General features: G+C 33.7%; 1 protein-coding gene and 1 pseudogene across 5 annotated transcripts in view; both read right to left on the bottom strand.

Moving 5' to 3' along the window:
• Positions 1-211: 211 nt before the first annotated feature.
• Positions 212-19,954, bottom strand: part of TBC1D32 (TBC1 domain family member 32) — a 303,664-nt gene continuing 283,921 nt past the window's right edge. For 4 of the 5 annotated variants that reach the window (XM_037843270.1, XM_037843266.1, XM_037843268.1 and 1 more), the window contains 2 exons: positions 11,947-12,135; positions 212-1,034 (listed from right to left, as the gene is read on the bottom strand). In XM_037843270.1, the coding sequence (XP_037699198.1) occupies positions 915-1,034; positions 11,947-12,135 (309 nt within the window). In that variant the 3' untranslated portion in view covers positions 212-914. Of the gene's footprint in view, positions 1,035-9,311; positions 9,399-11,946; positions 12,136-19,954 lie in introns of those variants that run through there. The other variant, XM_037843267.1, reaches the window with a different exon arrangement.
• LOC119539574 lies at positions 14,122-16,374 on the bottom strand (annotated as a pseudogene).

The raw sequence follows: 19,954 nt of genomic DNA, 5'->3' as shown, positions 1-19,954 counted from the left end.
AACTTGTTGAAATGAATTGCTGATTGAGAAATTAATAATTTCACATATTTATAAATTAACTTTCATATATTAAATGTGACAGTTTTGATATAAGAAAATAGTCCCTCACATAATATTTAATGTTATTGGTGCAAAGACTTCTATTGAAATAAATAAAACATAATGTTATCATTTAAAGTAATTTAGAAATCTATTCTCCTTAATGTTTTCAAGTTCAGTACAAATCAAATCTATCACTAAGGAAAATGTATAACTAATGACAGTAGAATGCTTATCAGAATGAAGTAACCAATCTATCTTTTAAATGAACCACGCAGAGACTACATTTCAAATGAAAAATTATAAATTAATACAGGTATTAAAAACAAACTCCTAGAAAACAATTATGTTTGAAGTCAATAGTATTTCTACCAAGTGCCATGATAAATATCATTTGTTCCTCCACATGTAAAATAAGCAGTTGCAAGTTCGTCTATTTCCTTTATATGTATAGACATAAAGAATGGAGAAAATAATTGCATCTTTCCCTTCTCTCTATGGATTTTCCAAGGCTGGCCAAACAATTATTACAATATTGCTTCTTCCCAAACACATTTCAAAGGTATTTTAATCATCTGGTGAAGAAAGAGACGTAGGCTGGGAATATCTCTTTAATATCAATAAGGACTATAAGTAAACTAGATTGGATTCTAAAACAACCTTTTGGCAATTAAAAACAAATGTACAAAATGGATTCACTTCATATCACAAATTGAACTAATGCCTACTTGAAAATATTATTAGAATCAAAAACTCTCAACACTGATTTTACAATATTCACAAAGCATATGTTGTTATGGACACAGAAAACAACCAAGTCCCCTTGTTTCCTTTAAAAATAAATAAAACATAAAATTAAACTGTGTCCCCATGATCTATGAGCTCTGGACCCTAATGCTCCGCATGTCTCTCAGCAGCACAGGTCTGTAGTTTTGTTCCAGAATTTCCATGTATTCAAAGTAATCACTCACGTGAAACCCATGCAGTGCTTCTTCCTGTCAAAAAATATAAAGCTCAGTTGCTTGGGTAGAGACACAATTCCAAATTAATGCATGTTTAAAAGTTGATGTACTTTAGTTTTTCAGTTATAGATGGAGGATTTTATGTTGCTAATAAATGTGGTGATTATTTTTTTTATTGTGTGGGCTGTGTACTGTGGGAAGGAACCATGTTCCCATCAGACAAGGTTGTCTAAGTATTTTCAAAACCAAAAAGGCTTTATTAGCCATGAAAAAAAAAGACACTTAGAAAATGAAATATTCTTAATTTTTTGGATATAATAGTTTCAGTTATGGATTGATTGCTTACATTTTTAATTAGTAAAGACCCTAAAGATTACCTACCAAAGGATGCTATAATAAAAAATATCTATTCTATGGCTATTGTTCATAAAATTTCCAATAGTCTGAAATTTATAATGTCTATACTAATTTGGAATTTAATGCTTACTGTTCTAAATGAGTCACTCAATCATGAACAATAGGAGCATTCATTTAGACTTTTAGAGAATTTTATGACTATTCCTCTCATCACCTCCAATACTATCTATCAATACCTAGCTTCAAGGTTAAAAAAAAAAAAGTTCTGTGAAGAAAAATCTTCCTTGATTCAACGTGTAATAAGTAGTTGTTCGGAATTTTGGAAGTTAAAAACAATTGGACAATTTATGCTTTTCAGGAGTTTATAGTTTAAAGGCAAGAGTTAACCAACTTAAAGAAAACAAAAGCAATTGAAAATACATATCATATACCAGATATTGTGTGGGAGATAATCAGTTTGTAGATCAGGGACATCAACCTCGGTTAGATTAGCCAGGAAAACATCACACAATTTTCAGTAACAATGGATATTTTTAAACACCTTAGATGTCACAGGTTGCTGATGGGTCAGTGATAGTTCAGTCTGCAAATAACTTGTGAGAACTTTATACTTATTTTGCCACTCATAACATAAAATCTGGATAATGTTGGGGGAAGGTTAATTGGTACATTAAAAAATTATTAATACTGATCTACAAGGCTGACATTATAGCTGAAGAAACTAAAGGACATTAAGCTAATGTATTAAAAATCAGCACTAAGACTAGAGCTAATATTTTCCAACATAAAATTTGACTTCAATTCCTAATTTCAGAATTGTGACATTATTTCATTCATTCTTTCATTCACTGAGTCACTCATTCTCTTATATGTAAGGCTCCAGTTACACACTGAAGACACAAAGATGAATGAGGCAAGGTTTCTGTCCTAAAATGCTAACAGCTGAGGTTATATCATGTCTCCAGTTTTACATATAATCTGAATCAAAAAGCAAGATGTTCATCTTATAAAACAGAAATACTGAGTCTTTGTAAATTTCTGTTCTAATGAAAATATTTCACTTTGTTCTTTGGGGAAAAATTAGTATTGAAGTAAGAGCAATTTTAGTGTTCAAGAATTCACTTAAAACAGTTATTGTTGGAATCATAAAATTATTATGGATTTATCTATTTTCTTCATTCAAAAAGAAACTAAAACTATAGCTAAGTAGGAGAAGAATTACAGTAAATCTGTTATTCTTATCAAAGAATAAAGAATCAGTGCTGGAACAACTGTTTTAGTACATATTCACGATTTTTAAAAGAATATTTATTGTTCATTAAATGTGAATTACAATAAAAGACAATAGCATTTTAACAACTTTAATAATTTGTTCTGGGCAGTAATAAGTAAAATCTGTTTTTATATCTTTTAATTATTGTTCTACTTTAATACATCAATTTAACAATAAAAACCACTTATGGACAGCCCTAACTTTTACTTGCAGTGAAATATATTTTTTCCTTAGAATGTATTTTTTCAGACAATGGCTTCCATTTTGACATTAATTTTAAAATAAAGGAAAAAATAGCCTGAAAACTATACTAAAGAGACAACCATAAAGATGGGGTATAAGGCTATTAAAGTCTTATTTTACAAGAGAAAAATTTAAATATACATTTTTAAAGGAATGTTAAAGTGATGTACTTAATTATTTAAAATTTGCAGGTGATTTTAGCTTTGAATAAAATTTAAAACTCTCTGAATTTTACATTCTAGCTTCAAAGCGGAGTTTTTTTTCATCTTATCCAAAATGTTTTCTAATGGCCTTTTTAGTGGATAACTTTTACTTGTAATTATGACCATTTAAACTGCCAGCTAATCAATCAAGTTATAAAAAGACCATTTCCTCATAATACTGCTTTATTATCAATTCATTTCATTTATAGACCTAAGTATATTGGACTCTACCTAAAAATGAATGTCCCTATTCTTTATATAGATAACTATATGAAATTATATAAAGTAAAACACTACCCCACTTTATATCAACAGTGCACTGTTTGTTTAAGAAAAGATTTGTCTATTGATATGTTACTACTGGCATGGTTTAAAGTCTTGGTTAAGAAGCTTATTTTGAACATAATGCATTTTCTTTTTTGTAGCTAACACCTTTTTCAACCAGTGTGTCTTCAGTGATCTGCTATCTTCATTAATTTGGCTTTCAAATTTTAATCCATCAAACAGCATTAGAAATTACCATTTTTAAGTTGTAATGTTTTGTGTATGTGTTTCTGTATTCAGTATTATACAATATGTATATACATTGCTACCCTCTCTTCTTTGTATAAAGAAGTCCAGTTTCAAATATGTATCCACTGGTTTTCTTTTAATATTGAGAACATTTGATTAGAAGATCTGCTGAACTTAGGATCACATGAAAAAAAAAAAAAAAAAGGTTAACCAGACTAGTCAATGCAAGACAAGCTGATAGGCAAGAATGAGCATGGGATTTGGATTCAGACAAAAAAGGGTTTAAACACCTCTATGGTATTTACTAGATGTATGACTAAACCACTCTAAACCTCAGTTTTGCATGTATAAAATGTTGACAATAAAAGGATCCACCCCATAGGGTTACTGGGTAGAATAAATATCCTAAAATCTGAACTCCTTATCATGGACAATAAGACCTTATATGATCTGACCCCTGCCTCTTCTCTTATTCTCACTTCCTTCCCTTGTTCTGGCCACACTGGCTATCTTGATGCACTCCAACAGGGCCAAGTTCTTTCTTACCTCTGAGCTTTTGCACTTGCCTTCCTTCCCATTTAGAAGGCTTCTGCCCAGATATCTTTGCATGGCTTTTTCCTTTGCTTTGTTCAAATCTCTGCTTACCTCCTCAGAGTGGCCTTCACCGACCTCTTTATCAAAATAGCACCTTGAATTCACTCTCTATCTCCTTATATTTGATTTCCTTATAAGACCTACCAATACCTGAAATATTATGTATTTATTCATTTATTTATTATTGATCATCCAGTAGAATGTAACATCAATGTGGACAGGGAGATGACCTGCCTCGTGATGCAAAAGTGCATAGGACACAGCTATTGCATTATCAGTGGTTGAATCAGTCAATGAGTGAATGGGTAATACCTGTAAAGCACTTTGCCCAGTGCCTGGCATACAATAAGCACTCAAGGTACTAAAAATGGTCAGAATAAAAATGAGAACAGAATTTTTATTAACTGACGGCCTTTGAAATAGTTGGGTTAAATTTTCTTGGCCAAACTGCTGACATGTAATGTTATACCTGGAAAGGCCCATCATGGATTAGTGACACCAGTCTCTGAGCTCTGACACCTTATCAAGAAGATATTTTATCACCTAAAATATTAAGTTTTTTTCTTGCAACTTTTCAGGAATGTTCCTATTATGAAAAAGTTGTATCTATACTTTCAAATCTCCATGTACCAGATATAGCTTTCAAAAATACTTTGGATATTAATATCCAGCAGAAATGTTTCTAGAGTTACTGTAAGCCCTACAGGCTTTGCAAGTCGAATTTAAGATAAGGCATTTTAGAGTGGTAAATAGATACAAGAGACAAACACGCCATGTCTGGTTTTGTGATTTTTAGGACCAAGGTAAGGTATTTTCTGATATGGTCTTTCTCAAATATTAGACTATTAATATATTTGCAGGGTGATAAGTTTTTTAATGTAATAGCTCTTTATAAAATAAATTATGGAGGAAAACAAGTCAGATAAGTTTGAGTAGGTTAAGTTGGAAGCAAGAGTTAATTTTTATTAATGACCACCAGAAGGCATAAAAAAATAAAAATTTACCACAAGTTGTAGAACTTACCACACACTGAGGTATCTTAAAGATATGCATTTGTGTCAAATCTCATATAAGATCCATCAAATCATATAGTAAGAGTCACTTGAGAGAAGGGAGTTTTATGAATATAGCTCTGCTCTTTACCATTGTTACAGACAACCTTTTTGTGTTGTGCCTAACCTATCAAAAGAAAAAGGATCTTCGTCCTGGTCAAAGAGGTGGAAACATAAACAATCCAAAAACAATGTTCTTCCAGTAGGTTACCCTTAGAGTGCTTGGTTTACAAATTCCTGGACTCAATACCCCCAAAACTTTGGAATCTCCTGGATTCTGCTTTATTAACAAGTTCCAAAAGTGACATTTTCATGTATCCTAAAGGTTTCAAGCTACTTAAGATTTTACACTAAACTTTGACAACTCAGGCCCCTATGATGGAAACTCTGATTTAGTACATCTGGGGAGGGGTCTAAATAAATCAATTTTAATAAGCATCCTAGTGATCCTTAGGAGGTTTAGATAGAGTATATAATCTAGATAGAATATGAGGTTCTTAAACATTTTGGATAGATTTAGGGTTATTAAAGATTTTAAACCAGTTATGGGAGAGTTGGGCATATGTGGTAACTAGAGAGATGACTCAGTCTTGGCCAGGTTAATGAGTGAACCTTATCAGATACAGTGTAGGACAATGTTCCTGGCCATGTCTTAAGGTTATGCCAATGCCAGGTATTATCATATGAGATGTTAAGTCTCAAGGCTGAAAAAAAAGGAGTGTGTAGTCTAGCTACGGACTCAGGAGAAAACCCCATTTCCTTGGCTGTAGTCTCTACACATCTTTGTCTTAACAAAGAAACATGAATAAGAGAGAAATGGGACAGGGATGTAGGAACTCAAATAATAACTGATAAATTTTTTTTTTGAAGAGCTTGCTTTGTGCCAGAATACGTTCTAGAAGTGTTTTACAGATATCATCATCTCATTTCATTCCTCAATAACCCTATTAATAGGTATTATTTCACCCCCAATTATACAAATGAGGGAACTGAGGCATAGAGAGGGTAGGCAATGTGCACAAGCTTACAGAGCCAGTGAGTGACAGAGCCAGAATTTGAAGGCAGGTAGACTGAAGGACAATGCAGAAAACATATCTGTAAACTGTAGTTTGACATCATACTGAACATATTTTATTTATTTCCTCAGATGGTGAGTTATTTTTAATACTATATATACTTTTTTTAAAAAAGCTTAATAGTCAATCAGTTTTTCTCAGATTGATCTCCATTTCTTTACCCTGTCAACATCTTCTGGTAACAGCAGTTGCAATAGCAACAACAAAAACTCCCTCTTGACAAGTTACTGATTGGTTGAAATTAATCTGATATTTTCATAATTATAAATTGATTTTGCCATAATTTGCAGGATTTAATTGAAGTATTTTAATTAAGTATTTTGAGTCCTCGCCGCCTTATTTTCACTGGAAGGCAATCTCTCAGCTTGGCATTTCAGCGAAGTTTGTCCCCAGGTTGAATTCACAAACCAAAATTCAGTTCACTGCCAGCACATTAGCATGCTGGAGAGGAATGTAACACAACCAGTCAAGTCAGCAAAAACACCAGGTTTTCTCACGAACCAGCTGTCAGGAAGCCTGCCTGTGTGCATGTGCATGTGTGTGTGTGTGGGTATGCTAGATAAAACGAAAAGAAAAGAATCTTTAGACTTTCCAGCTCACTGAGATCTTTGAGAATATTCATTTTGTGGACGATGTTTTATTTCCCTGAAATTGTCATGCCCACAGATTTCCTGAGCCATCATCTGTCACAGTTAAAAATGTTCGGGATCTCAGGTCCAAGGACTGAACCCTTCAGTATATCATCAAAGGATGCCTTCTACCTCAGTACTTATCTATAATCACCACAGTATGGGAATAATGCAGTTAACTGCTCTATTAATGAGTGCATATTTTTGTTGTGTACACAAGGATACTGTGAAAAACTTACAATATCTTGCTGATACCAACTTATACCCATGGAATTCCTCTAATCTGGTATTTTAGTGGCTTAATCAAAAACAAGTTATTTATTTCAGTAAACCTGGGCTGCCTATTAGTGTTTACCACTTTCTGATCTAAGATATTCCAACTCATGTTTTTAATATATTGATTTAGAATTATGAAGAACTTTTCAGTGGGCCATTAGAAATACAGGTAGCAAGTCTAGACTCTCAATTACCTTATTTAAAATCTCAAGCCTATACCATAATGAATACAAATGAGTTGATATTTCCTCTGCACTACATGCTTCAGATAGATTTCTATTCCTAAACAATGCTTTTATCATGCAATTTTCTGTCAATACTTGGAACTTAAATCAAAAAAAGAACTGTGTATTTCCAATCTTCTATTATCTATTGCATTCTCTAAAGTTTCTCAAGGATAGTTAAAAACATAGCATGCTTGTGGTTTTTCAAGATTTTGGAAAGTAATTCAATTGGGTCTGGTTATTTGAACTCATTTACAAGTCAGATGTTTGTTCTATTTTTACATAATGATTCACTATTCTCTCTTTAAAAGGTTGTTTTATTATAAGTATGAGCTCATTCCTCAAAAATCTTAATAGAAAAAGCAAACCATAAATATATACAATAAAACGTAAAAGTGCCCCATTCTCTTTTTCCACCTCCCTCTCCAGAAGCAATCATTATTAAAAATCTGGTGTATATCCTTCTAAGAACATTCTGTATTATATAGACACACATACCTATACAAACCAACATATACATGGCATGATGCCATATATATGCATGCTATGTAAAAATATAAGTTCTACACATATGCATTATAACATACATATACAAATTTTGTGAAAAAACAAGCCCTGTCCTTCAACTTTTTAAACAGATTATAACATATTGACAATTATTCCCATTTCTATATATTCATGTATCTTTTCTTTTTTAGCAGCTATGTGGTATTCTAATCTGTTTGTTAACAGATATTTAGACTCTTTTTACAAACGTGTTGCAATGAAATTTCTTATATATAGGTTTTCATATAAATCATTTATGTACCCTAGGAGAGGAACAAATTGATAAAACCATATGTGCAATGATTAATATTTCCAATTTCCTTAAAAAAAAGAAAGACATTCCTACCAATACTTTGAGTTCCTGGTGACCTACACCCTTACGAATCTTGAATATTATCATTATGTGCTAAGTTGATGGGTAAGACATGGCACGTAATTGTGGTTTTAATTTTCATTTCTTACATTAAGAGTTCAATTGAGTGTCTTTCCATATTCATTGGTTATTCATGTTTTATTTTCCACATTTTTCTATTGGGAAGTTCATGTCCTTTTCATTTTGATTTATAATAACTCAAAATTAAGGAAATTAGCCCTTTATCTATCATATATGTAGGGAAAAGCACTCTCTTTCCTCATATACTACCGCCACTGCCACTCAAAGGAATTGGTGCCCTTGCACAAATACTAGAAATAAAGTCTGTGCTCTCAATCTTTCACTCATTCCTCCTCATAGAATGGGTATCTGATTTGTTTGCAAGGTTAGGAAAAAGAAAATTGTGTATGTCAAGCCTACACTCCTTGGTTTTCTCTTTCTTGGGATTTGTCTGCCTGTAAGCATGCAGGTGCTCTTTGCTTTCTGCAGCTATGTGATAAGCTCTCTATAGCAAGGTTTTCCTGTCTTTACTCCAACCTACTATGCCTGGGTTGGAGAATCAGTCTAGTTCAAAGGGTAATTAGTAGAGTCCAGGCCCAAGTCAAGTTCTCTCATTCAACTTTACCAGTATTAAGCTACATTAATCCCTAAGTGACCCTAGTATATATTTTACAAAGTAGACATGGTGAGTGTTAGGCTCTACCCAGATCTCAAGGGTATGCTACAAAAATCCCCCATTCCCAGGGTCTGTATTTTTACTGACTTTTATGATGATTTTTAAGCGTTTAGTTTGTTAATTTTATTGACCATCTTTATGGTACTGGAATTTCATGATATATTAGAAAGGCTTTCCCTATTCCATGACTAAAAAACATTCCCCCATTTTTCTTCTTGTATTATTTTATGATACAACCTTAAAACGCCAAATTTTTGATCCACATAATTTTCTCTTGACTGTCTTTTTCATCTCTCCTGTTTGAAGCATCTTTTCTTCGCAGAAAAGATGTAATTGGGTTTGGCTGGTTGTAGAGCATTAATCTGGGGAGATTAGATTAGATAATGTTAGAAAGGTGGGTTAAGGCTGGGCAATGGAGATGACAGAATGATGGACTGAGTTTGGGCTTTATCTTTTAGGCATGGAGAGGGAAAGCTCTAGAGCCAGGGAACAACATGAAGAAATAATCTATATAAGAATATTAGATGGCTGTGGTTTGTAGTTACACAGAGAATTTTTTATTAATTTTTTTTTTCCTTTATACAAGCCTGAAATTTTGGATTAGAAAGTATAAAGCAATTGCCAAGGAGCAATCCCAGAAAAGTCAAATAAGGGCTTTTTAAGATAATGTATCTATTCCTGATTTGGGGGATCTTCCTAGAAAAAGAATAAAAAATATTTTATTATTGATTAACACGTGAATTGATGACAATGGTGCACAAATATTTACATACTTAGAAAACAAAGATTATTATAGGGCTTAATTGAGCAGCCACAATTAAATTTAAATTTAAATTTAAAGGCAAATTTAAATAAACCACAACAGAACTTATCTCACCACAAGTAAAATGAATACCAATCAGAAGATAACAGTGGACTTAAAACCTACTTCCTGAAAACAAAACAAAAACAATGTGAAGTCATAGTACCAGTCAGAAGAGCATTTTTCCTAATCCCTCAGGCTAATGTAAACAACAGTAGTAAAAAAAAAAAAGGTTAGTTCTAGGACAAGTGCTAAAATTAACTTGCATGCCAACATGTTCTTGTTTGAATTAAAACCAACTCGATTCAAATTTTAGCAATTTAAATTGGACTTAGGTGGTAGAGATGATCTTTCTTTCCCATTTAAAAATTCTTTAGTTTTAAATTGATAGCATTATACCCAGAGAAAAATGGAGTTTGGGGTACATTTAAAGAGGTCATCATATGCAAACCCTATTACAATTTAACTGCAGTAGTCAAAAGAGGGATGAAACTGTAATAATCACCAACCTTAAACAAATTCAAAGATAATGAAATGCAAAATCATCTTTCTAGTGGGTAGGAAGATAAGTGACAAATAATTAAAAAATAATTTAGTAATGTTTGTTATTTACTGTGAATAAAATTAAGTTACTCATCTTTCTCTTTTTATTTATTTACATTATTTATTTATTTATTCCATCAACAAATATTTATCAAGCACCTACTACATGCCAGGTAATGTTCAAGGCAGTGAAATACATTGGTAAATGAAACAGACAAAGACAGTCCTCATGGAGCTTACACATTCTACTGAAGATGGACTAGACATACATAAGATAATTTCAGGTAGTGAAAAAAACAATATAAAATAAACTAAAGTGAGATAAGAGAATATAAAATTGTGGGTTAGGGATAAGGGGATATTCAGATATAGAAGTTGAGAAAAATTTCAGATTCTGAAATTCCTTTAACAGACCACCAAAGCGATGAAAATATTCCTTACTGACAATGAACCCACATTTTGTCCCAACATAATTCCCATTTTCTTAACCCTCCCTATACTTCTAATCACTTCTTGCAGATCATTCCTTCCTTTTCCTATCTTTGTTTTCCTTCTACATGTGTAATCATTGTCTTGGTATCCTTTTTCATGAATAATGTTTCTAAGATTATAATTCTAGTGAAGTACACAGGAAGTTTAAGACCTTTAAACCCAGTGTTTATGAAATCAAAATGCTGGATAATTAGGCAATCTTAAATGATGAATGACATTTATTTAAAGACAAATATGATTAAATGGAAAATAGTTCTGGCAAGAACCTAATGGTAAATAATAAAGATAAAGTTAATTTACATAGAAATTATTTGTTGATTTGGAGAAAGACTAGCAAATGATAAATGTTGGTTTTGGTGTATGTGTGTATATGTGTGCAATGGTGGGAGTAGAGAGGGTAGGGAAACTTACTTGAAATTCAAGGAAACATTTTAACTTAAAACAGATAGAGTTGTAACTGCACATTTCCATCGGGAAATTGCATGCAGGGATGTGCTTATACACCATGCATTTCCTAAGTCACAATATTGTGAGAAACTAAGCAGCTATATCTTGTTTTAAATATTAATTTATAAGTGGTAGTGATTTGTTAAAAAATGTTAGAATAATCTTTCATTTAAAAAAACTTTAATAAAAACGGTAGGAAGTTGAGAAAAATATGATATAGAATATGAAGGTTTAGAAAATTGCATTGAATGTCTTTAAAAAGAAACAAACCTCCACACTAACATAGTAACTTGAAATTTTATTGATCATAGCAATATAAAAAATACATCTTCTGATACACCATATTGATTAAGAACAAAGTTTTGGATCCAGACAGCTTAACTTCAGCTTAACAATTTAACTTCATATCTCAGCTCTACTACTCAGGAGGTGTATAGCCGTGAGCAACTAACTTAACTCTGTGTCTCAGATTTCTCATCTTTAAAATGGGGGTAATTATAGTACCTACATTTCAGGGTTGTTTTTAGGATTGGATGAGTGTTTAGAAAACTATCTGACACTAGGCACAAAATAAAAGTTAGCCATTAACTTAACCAACATTTTCCCCTAGTGATAAACATACTTACTTTTAGGAAAACCTGCAGATCTTGAGTCTGAGTGTGCTGTAGAATGTCTTGTTGTAGATGTTTGAATATAGCTATACAGATATACACTTGATAATCAGGACCAAGGAAAACACAAGTAGCAATATAATGGCAAATTTCCATCCAATCTAAATAATTCCAAAAACACTGAGTTATCCATTGCAGGCAAATCTAGAAAACAAAAAGAAGTCAGTTCATCAGAAAGCTTATAAAACCTTACTTGGCTTTCAAAAAGTAGTAACCAGTAACTCAAACAAAATCAATGAAAAGCTTAGTGTTGCAGCAAAACAGAAAGCCACTGTGCATGGAAGCTTATTTGCTCAATGCTTGAAAAAACTCTCATATGAGGCTTTGGGACTTGGGACTTAGGAGTAACTGATGGTGTTCACCCTGCTCAAGCACTTATTGCTAATTGCCTTCTTTATACATATTGCCCTCTTACCCATAACATCAATCTGTTCTCTCAGATAATAAATGCTGAGAGATTATTTTAATTCAGAGATGGGAATTTTTCTATCCTACCTATAATCACAGATGTATAATTACACAGATGACAGATTGCTAAATGTTACATTAATGCAAATGGACTCTTGGTGAATCAGAAAACAATTTTAACCAAACAGAATTATATAATATAAAAACTGGGAGCTAATGTAGAGAATAATTCAAATGAGACTTTTACAAAAAGATGTTTCTTTCTGCCTCCTCATTCATCTTATTTTTTTCAATAACTTTTTTTAAGATTAGAAAAGTAGTACACGCTCATTGTGGAATATACAGAAAAGTTTAAGGAAAAAAATAACAGATTAACATTGTTAACATTTGGTACATTACTTTCCAATATTTTAATTTTCATTTATAATTTACAGTGTACCATTGAGTAAAGATTCCTTTTATTAAAACTTTCTTCTCCTTTAGTTTTATTGGGGGGGGGCATGAAAACAGAAAGGGTGACACCTCACAGGCAGTTAAGAGCAGAATCATAGACAGAAAATATAGATAGACAATTTTTCCTTTTAATTAATTTTGTCCTTTTAAAATATATTCTTGAATAGTTTCTAAATTTTTTTTTATATCCTAATTCAATTTTTTGGCCTGCTGATTCTGCTCTTAACTGCCTTCAGTATGTATTATTGAATTTTTGTTTTCCATATATTATTACTCATATCACTGAGTAAGCTTTTAATCTCAGTCATTATGAGCGTATCTTTTCATATCATCTTTTGGCCATGCTTTCTCTATTATCATCAAAATGTTAACTACATATGCTCAAATGTTTACCTTTTCTATTATAATTCTGTGCTCAGGTATATAATTTTCCTTTGCATCCACAATAATTTCCCTTCTACTATGTGCCACATTCTTCTACTCGTTATTGAATTAGGATTTATCTCTGGATGCCCAGTATTTGTCAACAGATAGGATATATTAAAATCCCCTTGGTCCTAACTTTACTATTCTTTTGGCACTAATAAGAGTCTCTCCAAAATTTTGGCCTGGAGGGTAGGTTGGCATGTAGAGTTCATTACTAATTTCCAATGATCACCAACTATCCATGCAGTATGGCTCTGCTGGACTGAGGTGGAACTATCTCCTGCTCCTATTTGACTAAATAGTTTATATTCTCTATAGTTTTGCTCTTTCCATAATGTTATAGAGTTGGAATTGCAAAGCATGTAACCATTACAGACTGGAGTCTTTCACTTAGCAATATGAATTTAAGGTTCCTCCATGTCTTTTTGTGGCTTGATAGCTCATTTATTTGTGTGTGTGTGCGTGTGTGTGTTACAACAAACCAGTTTATTTATGATCAGTGTTTGAGACTCTATACATCCTTCACAAATTTAACTTTACATAATCTGATACTCCTCTTAAAAACTTAAACTTTGAATTGCTAGACTTTTATTTCCTTAGAACAGAAGGGCTGGTATAAGAAATTTTCCAGAAATGAGGTACCATTTCACAGAACTGGTTTCTTTATTTTGTTTTCAAGTTTTAGAGAACTAAATGTGTTAAAATAAAAAAGTAGGAAAGATACTCTTTATAAATAATTTTGAGCAAGTATGTGCTCAAAGCAAGCAGGATAAAAAGGCTTTTTCTCTAACATTCTGTATTGTACTATATAGTTGTTCAATAGGAATTTGCTTCTGTCATTGGCTAAAAGAATGAGTAGTGGGGAATGGGATATGCTGGGAATTTCATAATGGGTAACAGAACCATTCTCTATGGGTAAACCATAGGCAGGGGCAGCTGTGCTGTAACCATATGTGTTCCAAAGCCTGGAGCTATGTAGCCAGGAGCAGCTGTGGCCCCAACAAAAGCTCCCCAGGTTAGAGCTCCTCTTCCTTTGCCCCAAACAGCTTGCATTGCTGCAGACACAGCTCTATTCACAAATACCCTTTGCCTGAGGGATAATTTTTTTCTTATTATTTGCTGCATTGGGACCAGAAAACAGCCTCTCCAGGGCAGCTAAGGATGTGCTTGCCTTTGCCACTTTCTTATTTGGACCTGTACCTCTGAATTTCTGTCCATCTACTTCTTCCTCCATTACAAAGTGTTTGTCATGGCTTCAACCAGTCTCTGAGATGAGTTCATACTTAAGACCTCTACTTTTTTCATTAAGCTCCATTACAGGATTTTTGCCACTTGCTGTGAGAACAGGACCTAAGGTACTGGAGGTTTCAGTTGTAGAATTTCCAGTATTATTACTTGAATCTGAAGACAGTTTCATTTTTGCCTTCACTATCTGATTTTTCACAGTAACTCATACATTCAATATCTGCATCAAAGCCTATTGGGGTATCCCATTGCCTGCAATACCTTCACTGCTAACGTGAAGTTTTGCTGTTTTCTTGGATGTCCTGAGGCTTCACAGGTTGTGCCATCCACATCTACAGACATTGTGAAAACTAGGGCATGAACACGGCCAGACTGAGACAAGAGCTTATACTGAAGCCCAGGCTGGATCTGATTTGGCCTCATTAGTGCATTCGTAAGGTCTATTGCTTTACCATCCAGAATTTTCCTTAAGTTTTGTTTCATTTTCTTACTGGGATCTTTATCATCCCCTAATCCATCTCAAAGGCCTCTTCAGAGCTGAAGACCCAGCACCTTCCTTATCAGTAACTGACCAGGAATATTTCTGAAAAGGCTTACCGGATGGATGGGCGTCCATCTCCAGAACATTGTAAATCTGGCCAAAGGGTGATAGTCCGAGTTCACGCGGTGCACTATGGCTAATTTCTTTTTGTTAAACAGTCATATAGCTCAGAGCATCTGCTGGATCTCAGTCACAAGGATCATGAAGACCACGACTCCCAGGAAGTAGTATTCCAGATGTCAAACACTCCATTACTTGTCTCAAGGTCTCCCCAGTGTCCAAAGTTCTATTCAAGTACCTACAGACTTTCCACATATAAGCTCTAGTGGCCATCCTTTGAATGGTGCCCACATGGGAACAAATCACAGAATCATGCAGAATGCACAGAACAATTACACAAGATTTTAATCCATTTGCCCTTGCCTGAAACCATTTGGCATGTCCAAGTGATGCCATTTGGCATGTCCAAGTGATGTCAAGGTGTTCATGCATTTCTGCCTGTCCAGTAAATCCGGAGGATCTTTCATCACAGTATTTTCTCCACTTTTCTTCTCCAATTCATCCCTAATTAGAGGGGAAGTATCACCTTCAAAGTTAGCATGGGTTCCTTTGTATTCTGAATTGTAATAGATGCCTCATTTACACATTGCTCCACTTGATATTTCTCTTCTGTGAGTTTCCGAATCTGCATAGGAAAATTATCTTCGACTGTATTTAACAGGGTCTCTATGGGTCTGTATTTGCACATTAAAAGCAGCTCCATGTTCATATCATCTTTAATCAACAAGCCGTTTGTAACCAGGTCAAACCTCATTACACCACACAATGTCCGACTACTTGATCCTTGGAAAAGTTTTCTATGGCCTCATCTTTCTTCACTTCTGTCTCACCCTCTGTTTTTGTGTCTTTATGTGTTTCATCCAAACAATCTGAGACATGTTTAAGAGCACATTCAACAGTAAACACCATTTTCTGAACAGGAGCAAGTTCTTCCCGAGGTGGATAGATTGTTGAATGTTTCACCATAATACGCGGTCATCATTGGCAAAAGATTGAATAGATCTTATAGTTTTCTACAGTTTTTAGCATCGTTTACCTATCTTTACCCCTCTTTCTTGTCGTCTTCACTAGACACAGTTTTGTGTGACCGAACCTACTCATAAGCCTGAGTCCCCTGAAACTCAGCGTCAATACGGCAAAGATGTTTGAAGACCTGTTCTCTGGCATATATCTGTGCTGCCAGCTCTGCACGCACCAGGTCCCAGCTCCTGCTCCACCACGCATCTCCGACTCCTCAGCCAGGCTGAGGCGCTTGCTGCTCGGATCTCAGTTCATTTCTTTTTATCATTGAATACTGTCCCATTGTATGGATATGCCACAGTTTAACCATTCACATATTGAAGGACATCTTGGTTGCTTCCAAGTTTTGGCAATTACGAAATAAAGCTGCTATACACATTCATATGCAAGTTTTTGTGTGCACGTACATTTTCTATTTATCTTGGTAAATGCTAAGGAGCACGACTGCTGGATCATAGGGTAAGACAATGTGTAGCTTTGTAAGAAACTACCAGTCTTCCAAAGTGGCTGTACCCATTTGCATTCCCACCAGCAATGCGTTTTTGTTGCTCCATATTCTCACCAGCATTTGATGTTGTCAGTGTTTTAGATTTTAGCTATTTTAATAGGTGTGTAATGGTATCTTACTGTTGTTTAATTTGCAAATCCTTAATGATATATGGTCTTTTTGGATATTTTCATATGCTTATTTGCCTTGTACGTGTATTCTTTGGTAAGGTGTCTGTCCATATCATCTGTCCACTTTTTAATTGGGTTGATGGTTTTCTTATTGTTGAGTGTTAAGAGTTCTTTATATATTTTGGATACAAGATGTATCCTGGATACAGGCTATGCATTTTTCAAATATTTTTTTCCAAGTCTGTGGCTTCTCTTTTAATTCTCATAATAAACATTCTTTTTCTCACCTTTATTTCACTTAACAAAAGATCCTATATATTACTTTATAATAGCACAGAGATATTTCTCATTATTTTTTTATTTTTTTTACAATTGCACAGTACTCCCCTATGGATCAGCCTAGTTTATTTAACCAAAACCATATTCATGGACATTTGCATTGTTTCCAGTCTTTTGATATTATAAATAGTGCTAGGAAAACATGCCTGTGCATATGTATTTTCAAAGTTTTTCCAGAGTCTCTCTGGGATAGATTTCTATAATGGGGGAAAGCTGGGTCAAAGAGTAACTGCATATGTGACTTTTTAGAAATTGCCAGGTTCCCTTAATAGGTCTTAGAAATGTACTATTATATTTTCAAAAGTAATGGTCTGAGTCCTTATATTCATTGAAAAAATATTTTTATCAGCAATTTATGAAATGGTTTAGAAAGAAAGTGAAACTACTGAATTATGTTTGCTTTTATGGTAAACAAATGTTTCTAAGAACTAACTATATCTTGAAACATTTAAGTGGCTGCTTAGGCTTATAAGGAAGGAAAATCACTTGCACAGTATGCATCAAAACATTCCATAGCTTTCCCAGGAAATTTTTCTCCTCAATCCTACTTAAGCTTATGCTTAAGATGACTCTTAGGAATTAAGATGCAACACTGAGATACACATAATTATTTTATCTGAGGTAAATAATTCTCTTGTATCTAGATTTTTTAACTCTTCAAAGAATTCCATAAGAATTAAGACACAAAAAAATTTTGGTTGAAATTATTGCTTATGGATATGAGATTAAAGCTAAATAGCTATGGCTTCTAAATGATCATGTTATATGATTCAAAGATAGTATTGTAACAACTCTTCTGGCCTTATTTTATTTTCTCTCACCATAGAAAGAGTGTTAATAAAGTAGGAAAGAAAGTAATTTCAGAATCAAAATATGTGGTAGCAAGTAAAGTCTTTACTTTTTGGGGGACCCTGGTAAGTAATGAAATTACCTCACTGATCCTGAATCTCTCCAACTGTCACAGGAAGAAGGTTACATTTTGAAATGAAATTATTGCAAAATACACTTTTTTTTGAAATTTAAAGAGTTGTTATAAAATAAGATTATTTTTATACACTTCTAAGCAACACACGGTGTCAGACACTCTCAAAGGACCTGAAGATAAGTCAGGCACACATTTCCATACATTAAAAGAACTTCAACTAGTAAGAGGGAGGTAAATAACACAAATAACTATCATATAAAGCAGGATATGTATTCCTATCAAAAGAGAAGAACAGAAACAGTATAAAAACTCAGAGTTGAATCATGAACTTGTAGATGATCCAGAAAGTTAATATTACATTTGGACAGGTGTGAAAGCATAAGAACTTGACAAGTAAGAGGAGACAGAGGAGAGAGAAGGTGTCATTTCAAGCAGAAGGAACACTTGAGCAACACAAGGCAAAGGGAAAGCCTGGGGATATACACATTTATAAATTTGACTATGGACAAGAGGTATTCCCAGACTTGATGTTTGCATTTATGTAATTTTACATTTTCAACAAACACTACCACAGTGCCCTAAAAATTTGGGTACAGAGACTCAGAGTTAGAGTTCTGCAGCTCTTGAAAGTCAGCATTACTCCACCTGGCAACTGTTAAAGACATTGAAAAAGAGATCAGACTACAATTCGAGATAGGAATGAAAAAGACTTGATTAGGACTAAGGCAAATTAAAATATAGGATAGAAGATGATATTGACTGCATTTTACAACTCCAACTTCTGTGTGAGAACAAAGGAAGAGATGTTTATTTAGTACAAAATTCATATTTTCTGTAGCACACTATGTAATTTAATCTGTCTGTTCAGTTTATTTAAACAATGAAATAACATGGAACCTAGAATAGGAAATGAGATCTTGTTATTCTGTACAGGCCAATGTAATAACCTAATATATCTTAGAATATTTGGGGCAGAAAAGAAAAAAAGTTTTGGCAAAGTCCCCTTGAGGGACTGGGGAAAATGTAGAACTATTAAACTTCCCCACCTGGGGAATTCCTGCCATTCTCTTAAGCAATAAGTGCCCCCAGTTTAATAAACCAAGCCCTTGATCTCAAGGCTTGCCCTTGTGAAACCTCTCTCTCCAATGGTGAAGTTAAGCCTACTTAAAACTCTGTCTATATGTCACCCCCAGAGAACCTCTTTTGTTGCTCAGATTGGCCTGTGGCTCTAAGCCAACACTGCAAATTAACTCACTACCCTCTCCATTATGGGGGAGATGACTTCCGGGGTGTAAGTCGCCCTGGCAATGCAGGACATGAGTCCCAGGGATGATCCCAGCCCTGAATTGTGGAATTGAGAATGCCTTCTTGAACAAAAGGGGGAAAAGAAATGAAATAAACTTTCAGTGGCTAACAGATTTCAAATAGAAATGAGAGGTCATTCTGGAGGTTATTCTTATGCATTATATTGATATTACTTTAAGTTTCTAGTGTACTAGAATAGCTAGAAGGAAATACCTGAAATTGTTGAACTGTAATGCAGTAGCCTTGATTCTTGATGAAGATTGTATAACTATATAGCTTTTATCGTGTGACCATGTGATTGCGAAAACCCTGTGACTGACACTCCCTGGGCAGATGAGTAATTTAGAGAAAAAAAAAAAGATAAAAAATTACACAAACCTAAAGAAAAAAAAAAGCACTACCATACAAAATATGAAATGATGAAAATAGTTTTCTTTAATCTTGCTTTTGTAATGAGGGAAATATAAAAGAGCAAGTGACAAAAACCAGACAGGTTTCCCTAGAATATATCCAGAGCATTATCCATATTAGCCCATTTGCCAATACAGCAATAAAATAAATTAAACAAAGTTTTTTAACAAGGGAAAAATTCATCTAAAATTTTATTAAAACATGTGATTTCT

The sequence above is a fragment of the Choloepus didactylus genome, chromosome 7 (assembly GCF_015220235.1).
Source record: "Choloepus didactylus isolate mChoDid1 chromosome 7, mChoDid1.pri, whole genome shotgun sequence".
Lineage (NCBI taxonomy): Eukaryota > Metazoa > Chordata > Mammalia > Pilosa > Megalonychidae > Choloepus > Choloepus didactylus.
The sequence above is the reverse complement of the archived record's forward strand: the minus strand, read 5'-3'. Positions and strand labels throughout refer to the sequence as shown.